Source organism: Alternaria novae-zelandiae (genome assembly GCF_023758075.1).
Source record: "Alternaria novae-zelandiae strain BMP 2774 chromosome Unknown scaffold_13, whole genome shotgun sequence".
NCBI classification, from domain to species: domain Eukaryota; kingdom Fungi; phylum Ascomycota; class Dothideomycetes; order Pleosporales; family Pleosporaceae; genus Alternaria; species Alternaria novae-zelandiae.
Window position 1 is genome coordinate 234837 of NW_026056973.1, and position 16253 is coordinate 251089.

Sequence of the window (16253 nt, forward strand, 5' to 3'; positions counted from 1 at the left end):
TACAAAGTATCCTTTACGCGCGCTGTAGTAAACAGAAGTAGTTTTAAACAGCCTCCATGTACGAGGAAGCTCTGATACCTCACGTACATGGGATCCACACTTCCACCATCTTCCTGTAACACCGTCGTTGAAGCGTATGACTCTTGGAGGCTTACCTGTCTCCAAAATGGATTCCTGTCTAGTCTCGTCGATTCTGAATAGGAATTGAACCGCTGGCAAAGCTGCATGCATCGTTCGAGCTTGATACAAAGAGTTCCAAGTGCCTGCACCAATTATTTCAGCGTGACCGATAGGTTCTGCCTTAGCCGCAGTCGTTGCATCAACCGGAGGCGGGTTTATGGCGCTAGAAGTGTGTACATAAGGTAGGTTCAGCACTGGTGGGAGCGGATCTTCTCTTGAAGCTCTGATAACCTCTCTCTGCAGTCTTCTCAGCGCGTTTTCCCGTCCTTCTCCGTATATCAGGGGCATATGAATACCGAGAAGTCCGAGCAATGAGTATGCTGCATCTTCTTCCCGCTTAGTGGTGCGCTTGCGTGCCCATGAAATTCGTTCATCAACTGAGAAGTTCGACAGTGGGCTTCCAAGTAGAGCTGCTTCAGCAATACCAGTAGTCCATTGAATCTGTGCGAGGAGTGTCGTACGATCCCCGAGTCGATATCCGTCCTGTGAGTAGAATTCGATAGAAATAGGAGCAAGGAGTTCCTGGAGTGTCCAGCCCCGAGTGAACCACCTGCTGCTTCGAAAGTCCGATAGCCACGCTAACTCAGAGTCCGTATCTTGATGCGAGGCGGCTCCAACAGTAACGTCGGCAAGATACACGTAACAAATGACCGCATTCTGGTACCAGCGATACATGGAGTTAACGGCCTCGCCGACCTCCTGGCTACTCTCCTGTTTGATGCAGCATGTATCGACCCAGAAGAAATGGATGTCGTCCCTTAGAGCTTGTTCTCCACAAAATCGGGCTTTGCGATAACCGAAAGGTTTGCTTCTTGCGCGGTTCTTTTTGACATCCTTGAATGAGATCTCCTCGTCGTCAGCACCCCACGTGTGCGATAGAATGGCGTAGGGAGGAATGCTGTTTCCGAAATATTCGACAAGGCTGAGGTCGCCATTGCTATTGATTTGAAGAAGACGCATTTGGACAGGGTAGTTGATGAGCGAGGCCTGAACTGCCGGACCAAAGATGGTGTCGCAAAGCGCTGCCTATCAGCAAGTGTGGTGCAGTCGGATGTCGCGTATATCTAGGTATCACTGTCAGCCGTGATGTTATGGGACGGCACAGATACACTGCGCTGCCAAGGTCCGGTGACCGTGATCAGCCACCCAACATGGGCGATGGGTATCATTGGACGAGGAACAAGCCCACTCCACCAATCGCGTCATACCGAGCCTCTCCATATATGTCAGCTCCCGATCGCGCAATGATGCTGCGAATAACTTGCCATTCAAGGCGGCCACTGCTATTGATCAGGATGATCGTGTATAGTTGAACTTGGTCCATGGATGACATTTGCAGGGCCTACTCGTATACTATGGTCGGCATCGCTGCGTAGATTTTGATAAGCGAACGGAGCGGCAGCCTTGTCCACGACCGCAATCCGACTGAAACTAAGCGAAGAATCGGAACTGTAGTTGATGGTATCTCGGGTGTGTCTTCGCGAACCATGGTGCCCCTCTGGCCACATCGCAGTTGCGCAGGCAGCAGTTTTGTTTTCCGCAGGCAGCAGATGGCTCCTACTATTACCCCTCACCCCATTTCTCCATATGAATGGAACGTACTCTACAACAATGAGTCCTTCGCATAACGACATGGACCGTCTCGCATCAGCCTTGGACTCTATAACAATGAGGTTTTCGCACAACGACATGGACCGTCTCGAATCAGCCCTGGAATCGACAACGGTTCAACACAGTACATTATACTTGCGATTTCTCTCACTCGTGAGAGCATCTTTTCGTCTAGGTCGTCGATCGGTTCAACACAGTTTGGGTAACTTCGGTGTATTGCCGCTGGAACTCCGGGAACAGATATGGCTTTACGTTCACGACAGTCCCATCGTCTATGCGGCACCAGTTTGCGACACGAAGCCTTTGCCACTTCTGTGCTGTTGCAAAGCGCTCCGGGAAGAGATCATATCCACTATTACCAGGAGATGTGAGGTGAAAGCGAAATCGCTGGAGAGTCTAGCTTCACTCATGCCGAAAACGTCTGGAAGTCTTTCTACAACATCAGCAGGAAGTATCGTCGGAAAGATCTCAACACCGAGCAAGATCTACGTCGATTTATCGGCTCCGTTGGGGATACTTGCAGAATTGCCGAGACCGGGAAGACGTGGCGACTCAATCAAATGTGAACGAGACATGAATGATGGAGGATACACAATGCCTGATCTAACGGGGGCTGGATTTGTCGGTCTCATAGAGTCCCGCCTTGAAGACTGGCGCCAGATCTTCAGGGCTTCCACTATATCTCCAACCCAGAAGATGATTATCATTGGTCTCGGAGATGTGGGACAAAGTGGTCGCGTTTCCGGAACCTCCATCGTCCATGTATGCCACTTCGCGCGCTGGGCAGCTACCTTGATACAGTCAAAGAGCGAAGGAAACTGTCAGGTCGAGGTAGACGTGCCAGAGGCGTTAGTATTGCGGGTTATGAGACCGTCACCGTCATTGAAGCAGTACAAGAGGTAGAGCGCGTGCGAGTAGGTGGTAGTCGAAGACGAAAGCACCGAGAAGTCGCGACGCGAACAGTCGTTTGACCGAAAAGAAACAACCGAGTGCTTGCAAAGGAGTACTGAGTTTGAGACTATCAGCGTCAATTCAACATAATAGACGAATTTCGAGCAAGATATGAGAGATAGTGAATGCCGACGTCCACAGCAGCTTGGTTTTCATGGCCGTGTACGATCCAAAGCAGGCACCCTGCACATATGTATAACGGATAGAGCGACTCTTGTGTTGACGAATTGGCTGTCCAAGCGCGTTTCCGTCTTGTCCACGTGTATACAGCCAATATAGGGGCTTCGTGGTGTCTGTCAACGCGTTCGCAAGGCTCCTCGGTTGTGCTATGGCGCGGTCGAGATTCGGGGATCGAGCGATTCGTTTGACCCTGGCGCTGGGCATATGCGATGGATTGACGCGTGCGAGGTTCGAGTGGCTCGCGAGAGCGCGAATGCCCAGGTGGTGTTGTGGGATCAGAATCGAGCGACCCGCGATGTGTTGCCGGGTCGGGATGTTCCGAGCACGCTAATATCGTTACGTCATGCGCTTCCCCGACCTCCTTTCACCTCCGTCAGGCGTAGCGTGAAGTTGCGCGTTCACACAAACGATCCAACAACACGCTGGCAATACGCGTAGAGAAGTCTAGCTACCAAAAATCCTCTCAACCAGCTTGCACTACGGAGAGACTGTCGATATAGCCAAATGGTGGACGTGGAGCTTCTTTCTCAAAGGGCGAAAATTGACGATGCACTTTGGACTATGGCAGTATACGAACGATTACGATATGCCTTTTCACGATGGTCTTCGCGTCGACCGTGATGGTTTAAGTGCCCGGACAGAGATGGACCTTTACCAGTGTTCTATCGGCCTTCCATCCCATATCCTTCCTTCTCAACCACCCAACGTTGCGACTTCTCTCACTACTGGAACATCGGTTACGACTTTCTTCTACCAACCGAGGTAAACGTGCGTTTGCGCACTCGCCGAGACCGACATTGCTTCATTGCCCGTTTGTTATTAACTTATACATGCTCTACCGTTACAGTAGCCTACCTAGGTAGAAAGGTTCTTGACTTTACTGCGGGGTTCGGGAACACGCTATGGGGCGTATAAGAGAACCTTCTAACCGTATATTTGGCACTGCATCATATACTAACCACCGCTAGCATTAACTAACAGCCAAAATGGCCCCTTCAACCCGACTACGAGCTAGGCCGGACCGCCGTGTCAACTATGCTGAGCCCTCTGGCCCGATAGGTACCCGCAATAACCCTGTTCGTATCGAAGAAACCCCAGAGCCCGAAGCCGGCTCCCGAACCTCGCCTGCTCCTACCACATCCGGCAGAAAGCGCGGTCGTAATCTTCCTGTTCGCAAGAAAACTAGAGCTATCTCACCCGAAGCACCAGAGGCCTCTCGCAAGAAGGATCCAAAAGCTGTCGCTCGTGTCAAGGCTGGTGCCGTCGTCAAACCACAAGCAGAGCCGAAGACACGCAAGAAGGTTCCGACACCGAAGGAAAAGGAGCGGCCGAAGAAGCAAGAGTGCTCAATCTGCGCAACAACAAAGGACACGTCTAGATCTTTCAAGGTCCCCAATGATGCTTGCGAACATCTTCAGACTATTTGCAACTTATGTGTCGCAAAGATGCTCAAGACAAAGGTCGCCGATCGTCAGCTTAAAGACGCAGAGCTGAGTTGTCCGGTCGGCAAATGCGACTACTTGTTAGACTATGCAGCTCTTCGGGCCATAGTGAGTAAGGCAGCTTTCGAAGAGTAAGTCATTCACCAACAACTCCATTGATCAATATGCTAACCCATTCCAGCTACGATAAAGCCGTCACGAAGCATGCTCTATCTAGTGGCGAATCATACATCGCCTGTCTTTCTGCCAAATGCGGCCGATACTTCTCCATCGAAGACTGCAAGAATACCAAGCAAAGCAAACAGCAGGTTGCCTGTCCCTACTGCGAACACAAAATTTGCTTGAAGTGCAATCGCCCCTGGACGTCGCATGGAAAAGGCGGGTGTGACCAGGCGAAGAAAGCAGAGGACGATTTGTCTAAGAGGGCTGTCAAGACTATGGGGGCCAAGCCATGTCCAAAGTGCGGTATGAACATCCAGAAGCACGGTGGATGCGATCACATGACATGTAAGTCTCGAATAAGGTCAAACATCAGCCGTGATATCCGATACTAACGTACATTTTCAGGTGAGCAGTGCGGCCACAACTTCTGTTGGGTGTGTCTCGTTGAGTACACCAAGGACATTCGGCACCTCGACGACTGCCCGCATGCGCGAGTTCACGTTGCTGTCGATCCTGGCAATTGGCTTCCTGAAGACTTGACTCTTGCGCAGATCAACCGCCTTATCGCCGAAGCAGATGCTCGTCTCGATGCGCCGGTGGAAGCTCCCGCACACGCTCATGTGAACGTTCCTCATGTAGCGCCGGCACCACAAGCCCCAGCACCAGCACCACCGCCACTAGCCGTCGCTTTCGGCGGGATGCTCAACCCTCTTAATTGGAGGGGCGGTGGAGGCGGAGGTGGCGCAAATGCAGGTGCGGGTGCTAATCGTCACCCACCTGCCCGGGACCATGAACGCAGACGACGGGACGATGAGTTTTGATCAGCTAACGAAGCGGAGCAAAGACGGTCAGAGTCAAACCTACGTGCGGTTGAGCAGTGATAGCTCATGACAAAGCGATAACGATAGACTTTAAGGTATCGAAAGCGCGCCGATGGCGGACATCAGTGTAGGTCTAGCTAGCGATAAGAGTTGGATGCAAAATTTGACAAGATCATCGTCATACCTGTATGTGTCCGAGCTACCCTATCCTTTGTGAGCGGTGACCACTCTACACAGTTTTGCTTGAGCAATAGTCGTCTTAATACGCTGAGTCACAGATGTCTAGGAGATGTCATGACCATATTTTTGGTACGATGTTACACATCCAACACTAGGTAATCATGTCACGTTTGGTCCTTCGAAAGCTCAGACGCCAAAACATACCTGAACATCATCAATACCACTACCACTCGTTCCCAGAGTCACTACAGTCATCTAGGAACAACTAGCCACGTTACGACAAATACTATGAGTTGCATCTGAGGCTGTCATACTGGTAACAGCTCGTCTCCCATATGGGGTCTCGGACATCGTACGTAGTGCGGGCCACTTACGCTAGTGAGGAAAACCTGTGCTGTTGGATGAGTCTTGCTCCTGATATATTAATCTGCTATCTGCTGATTACCTGCTCACTAGATTCTCATTAGTTGATAAAGCCGTCAGTCAACATGACTGACGCGACGCTGCCTTCCGACGTCCTGGGACCATTCTCTGGCCCGGTTTCTTTCGCAGTCATCGCTACTATACGCGTATACGTTAAGACTCTGAGAATATGTACGGAGCGAGAATGAGTAAGAAATATGATGCATAGCAGACGAGCGACGCATACGCTGGCAAAAGCCTACGACTCATGCAGAGTATAAAAGGTTGGGGGATGTTGGCATATACATTTTGCATCCAACAAGCCCACAACCTTACTACAGACTCCATCTCCATACCTACTCACCCAGCAATTTGCTTGAAGATATTTATCGACAATAAGCGAACATGTCCGACCAGTCTTCCAGGAACACGCATCCCGAGGCCAGCTCTAGCCGAGAAGCACCAGACGAGGTGATGGTACGGAAGTTGACGAATGAGCAGATCAAGGAGAACGCGTTAGAATCCTGTTCCTTCCCGGAATAACAATACTGACATGCAGCTTAGTCAACCCAAATCAAGCCTTATCACCCCAATGGTTGCCCGCGAGCCAGGAGAAGCCCAGTTGCAAAGAATCGGAGAAACCGATCACGGCGAGTCCTACAAGAACGATCGACACGGAACGCAGACAAAGGATCCTGTTACCAGCGGAAATTGGGGTGACGCTTATTATTCCACCAAGAACAAAAATCTGGAACCCGAAGAAATGACAGCTGAAGAGCTTGCTAGAGCATCGCGCTGGGTGACTTGCCCGACCTGTCGGTATCCAAACTCCCCGGATAATGGAAATCAGTGTAAAGGCATGTTCAACAACCAGCCTTGTACAACGACATTGAAGGACGTTGTCACGGACAGGTCGCGAGGATAGGGCTAGAGACACGACTAGTCGAGAGTTTTCGAAAGATTCTGGGCTGCAGCCGGTGTGAGAACGGATCTCGGCATTGAGAGAGGCTATATTCACGAGCACCAAGACTTTAGTTTATTTAAAGTCTTTCAAACCAACTGCAAATGCTTACCATGAAATTAAAGTGTTCACGATAGACTTTGTAAGATTATTTCAAGTTCATCGAGCGTTGTTTGGTGTGATGTCGTTCTACTGGGTCGAACACGGATGCCTCAGGGCTGACATGCACCTTCTCTAGCACTACTACTCGGCAGGCGGTAAGAAGGCACAGCGTTTTCGCATACCATAATACGAAAGAGATTGAATGTGATGAACCTTGTCTCTCACATCAAAAGCTACCCTGAAGCCTACATTGTCGTTATGCTGTTGCAATTGTGACGTAGAGTCGATGTCACGCTCAGAATCAACTTCCAGCGCTGCTTTCTGTTAGCTTTATCGCACCTTCCCATACACCCAGCAGCAAACAACAACAACCGTGCGGCATATCCGATGGCAGTCGCGAACCACACCACCCAACATGACTTACTCGCAATTGCGCTCTCACAGTCCTCCTTTCTACAACCCGCTCCGCGAAGTGCGCCACCATGAGCGATGCAAACTCCGACGACTGGGTCGACTCATCAGAGGGCTCAGACGACGACATAGACGACGAGGCGAGGTAAGTGACCTTGAAATCCTTCATGTCCCAATATGGAGTTTTCTGTCCGCTTATGCCGCTAATGTATCCGACTCGCAGCGACGGAGATGATGAGACCAGCACCAGTGAGCAACAGTTCCCGCGCAGGAGCGTGGATGAAGTGGAGAGCGCTGCGTAAGTATCTGGCCACCCCCAGCAGTCTTCCGCCCACTGAACTCACCTATTGGCTCGATATGACGGCTAACCTATATCTACAGCGCAAACACGCGCCGCCGTACGTCATCCATCTCATCCGGGCTCGCCGCCATGACACCCGCCGAACTCACGTCCACTCAACCACGCCAACCCACTCCCCCGCCCCCAAGACGCAGCTCCACGCTCCCGGATCAAATCGAGCACGACCCCAGCCATGATAGGGCACGATCTCCCAAATCATCACTGCCGGACTACCACGACCCGGACTCACCTACCCAGAAACGAGGCCACGGTATACCTCGCAACCCCGTGGCGGATACATGGCGTGAGGACGCGTACCTGAAGAAGGAGCCCAGTGAACGGAAGATCTCCAGCGCAGAGGCCGGGAAAATGCAGGATAGGTGGCGATGCGAGTATTGCGGTCGACTGAATGAGAGGGGAGCCGAGACAACAACACCAATGCCTGATCCAGAGGATCCACGTGTGGGTACTGCTGGTCCATCTACCGCGTACGTATACTTTTTCCACGTCGGACAGCAACCCCCAAAAAGTCGTTCGGAAACTTCAATGCTAATACAGATGTCAGACCAACCGGCCCAGTTCGTATTCCCGCATACGAACCCTCAGGTGTGTCGGAAACGAAATGCGCATACTGTGGCGAGAAACTTAAATTGGACTTATCCCAATACGATCCACGTGAATTTTCGGAGTTTGGAGTCAACTTCAACCTTATGTATTTCAAGGACAAGGCGGATTACGTAGAACAGGCGAGGAAGGCTTGGCAGAGAGCGCGTCACAGGGTTGGCATTAGGTGGAGCGAGGATGACAGGAGACACAGATCAGAATCAAGGAAAGCAAAAGAGAGGAGAAGGGAGGAAGAGGAAGTTCAGAGTCCGCTTGGATGGACGGTGAGGCCAGGAAGTGAGGAGAGAGTGGAACCTGGAGAAGACGAGGGTGGAGATAACGATGCGAAGGAGAACGATGATGAGTGGGAGGATGACAATGAGCCAGGAAGCCCTCAAGAGTAGACCGTTGCGCTGATGTAGGCGCCCGACCACATCGATAACTGAACAATCATACTACCAACTTCCCAGCCACCAAACCAGACCCCCAAGCCCCAGCGTGACACCACCATGCCACGCGATGCCCCAAGCCATCGCGAACAAGAACTTGGGACTAAACACCGTCCAAATGAAAAGATGCTGCCTCAACACCGTACAAGCCAGCATAACAGCGCCCAACATACCCCCCGTCCAAAACGTCAACAAAGCAACATGCCCCACCCACTCCTTCCTTTCCTTCCTCGTCTCCCGTCCCTTCTCCTCCTTCCGCGCCAGCTCATTCAACCACTCCCTTTCCTTCGCCACCCAATCCGCAACATGCAGCTCACTAGTATCAATATAGCGTTGCGTGCGCCCATGAGATCCCAACAGCAGTATACCCGCCAAAGACCAATACACAGGTCCCGCCCAGTTCGACAGGAACACCAGTACACCGACGGCGAGGACGTTGTAACCCGAGATACCGTTGTAAGAGTTTGACAGGTCGATGGAGGAGATGGAGTTGCTGTTTCCGAGGGCGAAGAAGGAGGTTTGGGTTAGGAGGAGGGTTGTTAGGGTTACGGCTGTGGGGGTGAGGTCCAGGAGGGCTGTGGGGGGTTGGGTGGTTAGCGCGTGGTGTGCAGAGAGAGGGGGATGTGGAGGCAATATGGGGTGGCTTACTGAGGAAGAAGTATTGGAGTCGGAAGAGGAAGTAGAGGGGTATGTTTTGTGCTTTTGTCTGTGTGAGCAGGAAGAGCGTTGTTAGGTCGAAGAAGGCGACGGCGAGTTCTGGGGTGCTGTTAATAAGTCTTTTCGACTTCATGTAGGAGGGGTGTGACGTACCGCCGTTGCCCTGCTTTCCTCGTCTTTTTCTCCGCTGCGATCGTGTCCATTCTGCGAAGGTAATCCAGACTCCGCTTAGAAGTAAACCTCCGAATACCATGCGCGCAAGACCTACGAGCTCCAACGTGTCGACCATATCTACCAAGCCTGCGCTAAGGCCGTAGGTCATCTCGGGTGCATCCTTAACGGTAAAGGCGAGTTTGAAGATCAACGCCGTGCCGCAAAGCGGTAGTACAGCAATAGTTCCAAACATGCGATTCTGATCCGTGGACTCAATCTCCACACTGTGCATCTTCTGTTCGCCGTCGAAGGTCGCAATAGAACGCGCAACATGTCTGGCTATACGGATCGTAACATCCATGTACGTAGCGCCGATGAGAATCCAGAGTATGACGGACGAGTTGCCGTGGAAGAGGCCGCTATTCACGATGTCGTCGGCGCCAGCGTACTTCTGCCCAGTCTGGTTCCATCGTCTGACAATCCTGTGTATGGCCAGTGCCATGATGGCAGGATGGAAGAGCCAATTATTGTACCATTCCTTCCGCATGTTGTTGAAGAAGAGGCATAGGAACCAACCGGACGTGGCCCAGTACCAGAAGTTGTGCTCTTCTTCCACGTATGAGGATGCGAACATGAGGACAGCGTACAGCACGAGAGCAAAGCCGTAGTAGATGCCAGCTGGCGTGGCAGGTCGGAAAGCGGGGAGTGTGGAATAGCTCAGCGCGCAGATGAGGAAAGCTAGACCGGTTCCGAGGAAGAGGCGAGTGACGTTGTAGTTTGAGGCTGTGCTGGACATCATCTCCTGGGCTTCGTGCATGAATTCGTACACGTTTTCTTGGAAGTCGGCACCACCGCTGATCGCACCGACAGCCGATTGCCAGAGGCATGCTAGCATCTGGCCGTCAGATAGGCGCGAGCGACTTTCCCCCGATTTGAAGCATGCAAACCCCAGATCATCCTCCGTCAATGGCTGCTCATCGAACCGTAGGCTGGTGTACTTGGCTTCGACAATCTTCTTCATCTGCTTAGCATTGCGGTAGAGAAGTTGCATGCGGTCCGACGGATTATCCCAGAATCCTAGGAACTCCTTCAGAAAGACACCGAGATTGTTCTGTGGAACAGGAAATCCTAGCAGACCCGCTAGTGTCGGAGCAATGTCGCTCTGTTCAACCAAGCGGTAGTACTCGAACTCTCCTTCGTTCTTCGGTTTGATGGGACTCCGCTTGTCAGCCGCTTCAGTGACTTTGCTGAGCTTCGGGCTCATGAAGACGAGTGCGGGAGAGGTCTCGCCTAGCGATGAGCCACCGTGATTGCCGCCATCGTTCATGCCGTGATCGCCGCAGAGTACGAGGAGAGTGTTGGAGAGGTGGTCTTCGTTCTCGATTGCTGCGTAGATGTCGCGAACGATACCATCCATCTCGACTTGTTTAGGGACCATGTTAGGACTGTAGATAGATTAGCCTTGTGCCGCTACTCAAGTGAGGGACCAGAGAAGTGCACCTCTTAGGACCAGCCTTATGCCCAATATGATCCAAGCCCAGATAATGCATAATCATAGCATTCCAGTCACTGTTCAGCAACTCATTAGGAACATGCCTCGTCACATTATTGTCAACCTCCGTGAAATCCTGCACTTGAGAATCAACAATCTATTACTCCTACATACAGCGGAGAGCTTATGACTGACCGATACAAAAAAGCTGCTTGTGCCATCGGCGCGCTCAAACACGTTTGGGAAGAGCTTCAGCCAGGTGTCATCGCCGTACATGATCAGCTTTCCTTTCCCATTATCATAGTCCTTCGCCTTGATCTGCGCGAGCCAGGTGTCTTGTGTCGCGAGGGTGGACGTCGTGTCTGATTCGGCGAAGTTTAGGATTACGTCTACGAAGGAGGGTATGGAGCCTGTCGTTATGGCTTTGACGCGGGGCATGGTGATCGTGGGAGAGGTAGCGTGAGCGGTGAACGGAAGCGCGGTTCCGTCTCGTATCAGACTAGGTAATAGTCAGTTCAATTGCGCATGCGCAATTGTTCAAGGAGTGCCATACCTCTGCACGAAAGTCATGCCGCTTTCCTCTCCGTACGCGAAGTCGCTCCTCAGCGCATCAACGACCATGAAGATGAGCTTGTCAAACGGTGCCGCGGGTGGCTTCTGCCAATCCTCTCCCATCTTCTCAGACCACGCAAGTTCTTCATACTCTGCTAATCCGGGCATAAAAGGTTTGTACGGGAAGAAGCCTGTCGCGAAGACCAGTATCGCGACCGGGATGAGGAGGTTGGCAACCGTGAGCAGAACCGTTCGAAGCGCCATGATGACCTGTCAATGTGCGTATTAGTTGATTAAAAGTTCAGGACGCGCTCATAGCATGACGAGCAAGTCCAATGCCAGATGGGAAATTTGACGCGTCCAACATGGTGTCGCAAGACGCGACGTTACGTTTGAGGCTCTCAGAACTCAGGGTCCGAGCTCTAACTCCAAAGGACTTAGTGGGGAACGCCATGGAGCCAATGACATCACTACCTCGGATGTGAGCTTCCTTATTGTCAGCATTTGCTCCGAGCAAGCATTCATGTCTCCAACGCCATTGGGACTTACTGGCTTAGCAAGGACGAGTCTACCTGTGTGTAGCCCGATTCGACACACCTTTCTCCCGATCCGTTGCATCCGCTCAGCCACGCGTTTCTCGAGATCCGACCGAACTTTCGAAAAGCAGCTCTCTGCATACCTCCAGCAGCAACACCTTCCGCACACTCCGAGCTCATCATCTCCGGCTTCCAACATGTCCTTCCTACTTCCTGGTCTTCGTAGGGGCTTGATGCTCAGCACGCCACTCATCTTGTCGACGCCTTTACTGGCGTATCAGTTCCGAAATGCGCAGCGCATACGATGCGATGGTCCGGATCCTATCACCAAGATCAAAAATGACCTCACAAACAACTACACAAATGAAGCGAGAACACCAGTCATCACTCAGTCAGGTGCCATGAACCCGCAGGCAGTTCGTCAAATCAGCATGGGAAGCATTCTGGGTGTGATTGGAGGACTGGGAATCAGCGTGTTCAGCAAGCCATTGGCTGTACTGATTGGGCTGGGGATCTTTGCTTTGCAGGTAAGTCAACGGTATTGTTTGTGAAGTTTCGATTGGAATCTAGGATACATGGATGGGTACGCCGCATGCATTTGTGGATATCTATGTGGTATATGCAAGACACGCTACCGCTCGTTATGCTTGTAATCTCGAAGAAGATGAGACTGACAGAAGATAGTTCATCGAGTCGCGAGGTATCCACGTCATTCCGTACTCATTCCTGGAGCGCCGGGTAAAGTCGATGAATGTCCGATCACTAGTACGCGACAACGTTGCCTTCAAGTTGTCTTTCGGCCTAACGTTCGCAATGGCCGCATTTGCCGAGTTTTAAGTTGCTGGACGATGTGTATTCTTTCAGTATGCATTGGGCTGTGGGAATCCATGGCCGAATCGATGTGCTGGGTTCATTGTTTGGGGCTGTAGTTGCATTTGCAGTTGCTTGCACGTCTGCCAGAAAGCTTTCACGCTGTCTTTGAAGGCCGCGCCATTTCTTGCGTTTCTGTGTGTATGTCAGTACCAAAATACAGAAATCCAGATCACGAGCCAAACTTACCTGGTCATGCTCTCGATGAGCTTGCGCACCAGATCTTGAACACTTTGATCCTGCTGGAACCGCTGCAAAAGCGGCTGCTCTGCTAGCGCATTTGTGATGTATGCCCTAGAGTTCTTGTCGGCTCGAATTAAAGCTCGCAGAGGTGCGACAATGTGCTCTAAACTCGTAAAGTCCACCTCTCCGCATACGTTGGCCATAAGTGCAAGCGTCACTGTCGGACCGAAGTGCGCCACAATCTCCTGCGTTGTAGCCTGGTGAGGGCTATTCGTGTTGCCTGCAAGCTCGAAAATGTCTTTCCACAGCTTAGCAGCCGCGCGTTTTGGTAGGACTTCAGGCGACTTGATGGACTCAACCGTGAAGCCGAACATGCCCGATAGATTCTCGGGTGATTCTTGAGTCATGATACGCGGATCAGTGTTGATAAAGTTCTGGACCAGTTCTATACAGCCGACAGCGATTTCCGGGTCGTTGCGTGGATGTTGCAGTGCCCGCATGATGCTGAGGTCGTGTTGGAGTAATCGCTGGGCCTGAGCCTGGAAGCCTTCCGGTTGGTGATGCTTATGCGATGAGATCCAGCAGCATGCTGTCTCCAAGACGAATGGCAGTCTCGGTGTCTGCACAGTGGTCTTCGTAATGAAGTCGATCGCAGCAGAATGAGGTAGTACGAATGGACCCGACACGGTTTCCTTAAAACCTGTGCGGAGAACACAGCACGCCGCTTCGATAATCTCATCATTTCCAGGAAATACCTGGGTCATATAATTGACAAGATTTATGACCTGGTTCTGGATCTCTTTGCCTGGACCTTGCAACCAGAACACTGAAGGCTCCTTGTCGGATTCCAAGTCCACTACTTCTTCGTCCGATGCTTGCATTGCCTTTCCAACGCTTGCAAGACACTTCAAAGTAGTCAGGGCCAGCACTTGGCCTTCTTCTGCGTCGCCTCCTTCTTTGGTGATGTTGATTGACTGCATGGCATCGCGTGTGATGTATTGGAAGAGCTGCCGTACACCCTCGAACTGCTTCTCTTCTGTATCTTGAGCTTGTACTATAGCGGCGATTCCCTTCAAGACCATACTCTTGGTGAACTCCTCAGCAGTGGCATACGTTAGGAACTGTTCGTACATTTGGAAGAATGAAGGCAGCTCCCCTATCAAGGACTTCCGGCACTCGGAGCAAAGTGAAGCAAAAGACTTGGCAGCGCCGTGAGCGATAGCTGGCTGAGCAAGAGCTGTGAGCAGGAACGGAAGAACTTGAGGCAGGAACTGCGGGTTTCGAAGGAAGAAGTGGTTCAGGGCGGCGACGAGTTCCACAGCGGTCCTTCGGGTGATCGCCGGTACACCAGGAGTGCTGGATATGGTTGCGAACAACGGTTGCTCGAACAGTCGGGTTAGACGATTGTCGGAATTTTGAGTTAGAGCGTCGGCGATGGCGATCAGACCAAACAGTCCAGTCTCGAGCTCTAACCAGTCACCCGCACCTAGTCCGCGTAAGGCGAAATCGACAAACTGGTCAGTGAGCACGTCACGTAACGGGTCGTATGCCTCCATGATGATATCTCGGACGTCAATGCGGAAGACCTTGAACGTCTTCCTTGCGTCCGAATCCCATGAATCGGTGACATCAGCAGGTGGATAGATGATCTTCTGTACAAGCTCAGAAACTGCTTGGAGAACATTGGTCTTTGCAGTATTCATCCAGTCGGGCACTTGCTCTCCAGCGGCATACAAGAAAGTTTCTTCGGCAACAGCGCTGACATAATTGCTCCAGAAGTCGAGCACCACAGGTGCAATCTCGTCTTCAGCGCCTACCGGGTCTGGGTATTTCAGAAGATTATGCAAGAAGGACATGACCTGCTGATGATGTGTGCTTTCTGGCTGCGTGTAGATAACCTTGGTTTCAAGCAGAATCTGTCCGTAGGCGACAATGATCCGGGCGAGGGAAACGGTTTCGGCGTCAGAGTTGTTAAGTATCTCCATGCCCCATGGACCTGAGATTGCCGACCAGAGCATTTCTTGATGTTTTGCTTCGAAGAAAGTAGGGTAGTTCTCAAGGATCTCAGCTACTAGTTCCATGGCATCTTCAACATGATATTCCAGACACGTCAGTGCGAGCTCATTCACTGACCGGAGATGTTGGAGCTTCTCGAGGTCGTCTTTGAACTCGGATTGGGCGTAGAAGATCCATCCGGTAAAGCACTTGAGAGCGGCGATGCAAATCTTCTCGCCTTGCTGCACTGATTGTGCGTAGTTGGGGTCGTCGATGGAGATTGACAGCCATTTAATGCCACGACCGAATGAAACGTGGAGAAGAATCTCAACGCTCTCTACGTTTGCTACCATCCGCTCTTGTGACTTCCGGTCTGGGGTGTTAGACGGCTTCTTCGCTTCATCTGCTAAGCTCATGGCAAAGTCAAGCATAACTAGAAGTTGCTCATCTGAGAATTGCGGAAGGAGATCCCATGTTGAAGGATGTTCTTTCAAAGCCTCGTCTAGGACTGGACGCTGGGCGGCAAACGATGCGGCAAGACTCCTGATGCAGTGGGTCCATACGGAAATGGGCTTTGAGAAGTACTGTGCCAAGGTCGAGCTGACTTTCCGGGTGGCGATGGATGAGCTAGGGCGTGAGACAAGATGATGAATAAGTGTTGAAAGCAGTTGCTCGGATTCCTCTTCGCTTAGTTCAGCCGAGTCGGCGTTGAGCTTGACGGTGAGGGTCAGGGCACCGAAGAAGCGAACCTGCTCGTTGTCGCTCTTCAAGAGGGTATCTGCAATTTCCCAGCCTTGGGGAGAGCGTTGAAGAACGCGAAGGGTGGCCTCGGTTTCGGCGATCTTCTTTGCTTGGCCGGGTTCGTAGATGGACTTTACTAGGCGTTCAATCTCCTCGTAGGGCAGAGGAAAGGCCCCGTTGCTCGCCATGCTGAGTTCTCTAAAGAGGCTTTGCACTACGGACTGCTGTCAGTTTTGCTGCCAGATGCCAGGGTCCCAGGAACCAGGTCAGACGTTACCG

The 16253-nt window shown here is 51.7% G+C and overlaps 5 protein-coding genes across 5 annotated transcripts; 3 read left to right on the forward strand and 2 right to left on the reverse strand.

Moving 5' to 3' along the window:
* Positions 1 to 3908: 3908 nt before the first annotated feature.
* Positions 3909 to 5347, forward strand: J4E88_006579 (uncharacterized protein; the record flags this gene model as incomplete). The annotated part of the gene is made up of 3 exons (XM_049400204.1): positions 3909 to 4495; positions 4546 to 4871; positions 4932 to 5347. 3 exons carry the CDS (start codon positions 3909 to 3911, stop codon positions 5345 to 5347), a joined length of 1329 nt encoding a protein of 442 aa, XP_049253823.1.
* Positions 5348 to 7474: 2127 nt separating this feature from the next.
* Positions 7475 to 8750, forward strand: J4E88_006580 (uncharacterized protein; the record flags this gene model as incomplete). Its single annotated transcript, XM_049400205.1, has 4 exons — positions 7475 to 7548; positions 7627 to 7701; positions 7785 to 8231; positions 8309 to 8750. 4 exons carry the CDS (start codon positions 7475 to 7477, stop codon positions 8748 to 8750), a joined length of 1038 nt encoding a protein of 345 aa, XP_049253824.1.
* Positions 8751 to 8801: 51 nt separating this feature from the next.
* J4E88_006581 (uncharacterized protein) lies at positions 8802 to 11913 on the reverse strand (the record flags this gene model as incomplete). The annotated part of the gene is made up of 6 exons (XM_049400206.1): positions 8802 to 9370; positions 9444 to 9551; positions 9606 to 11050; positions 11106 to 11233; positions 11293 to 11596; positions 11651 to 11913. The coding sequence occupies 6 exons, from the start codon at positions 11911 to 11913 to the stop codon at positions 8802 to 8804; spliced, it is 2817 nt and encodes a 938-aa protein (XP_049253825.1).
* A 469-nt stretch (positions 11914 to 12382) lies between these two features.
* On the forward strand, positions 12383 to 13022 carry J4E88_006582 (uncharacterized protein; the record flags this gene model as incomplete). The annotated part of the gene is made up of 2 exons (XM_049400207.1): positions 12383 to 12712; positions 12870 to 13022. The coding sequence occupies 2 exons, from the start codon at positions 12383 to 12385 to the stop codon at positions 13020 to 13022; spliced, it is 483 nt and encodes a 160-aa protein (XP_049253826.1).
* Positions 13023 to 13045: 23 nt separating this feature from the next.
* Positions 13046 to 16162, reverse strand: J4E88_006583 (uncharacterized protein; the record flags this gene model as incomplete). Its single annotated transcript, XM_049400208.1, has 2 exons — positions 13046 to 13190; positions 13245 to 16162. The coding sequence occupies 2 exons, from the start codon at positions 16160 to 16162 to the stop codon at positions 13046 to 13048; spliced, it is 3063 nt and encodes a 1020-aa protein (XP_049253827.1).
* Positions 16163 to 16253: the final 91 nt, after the last annotated feature.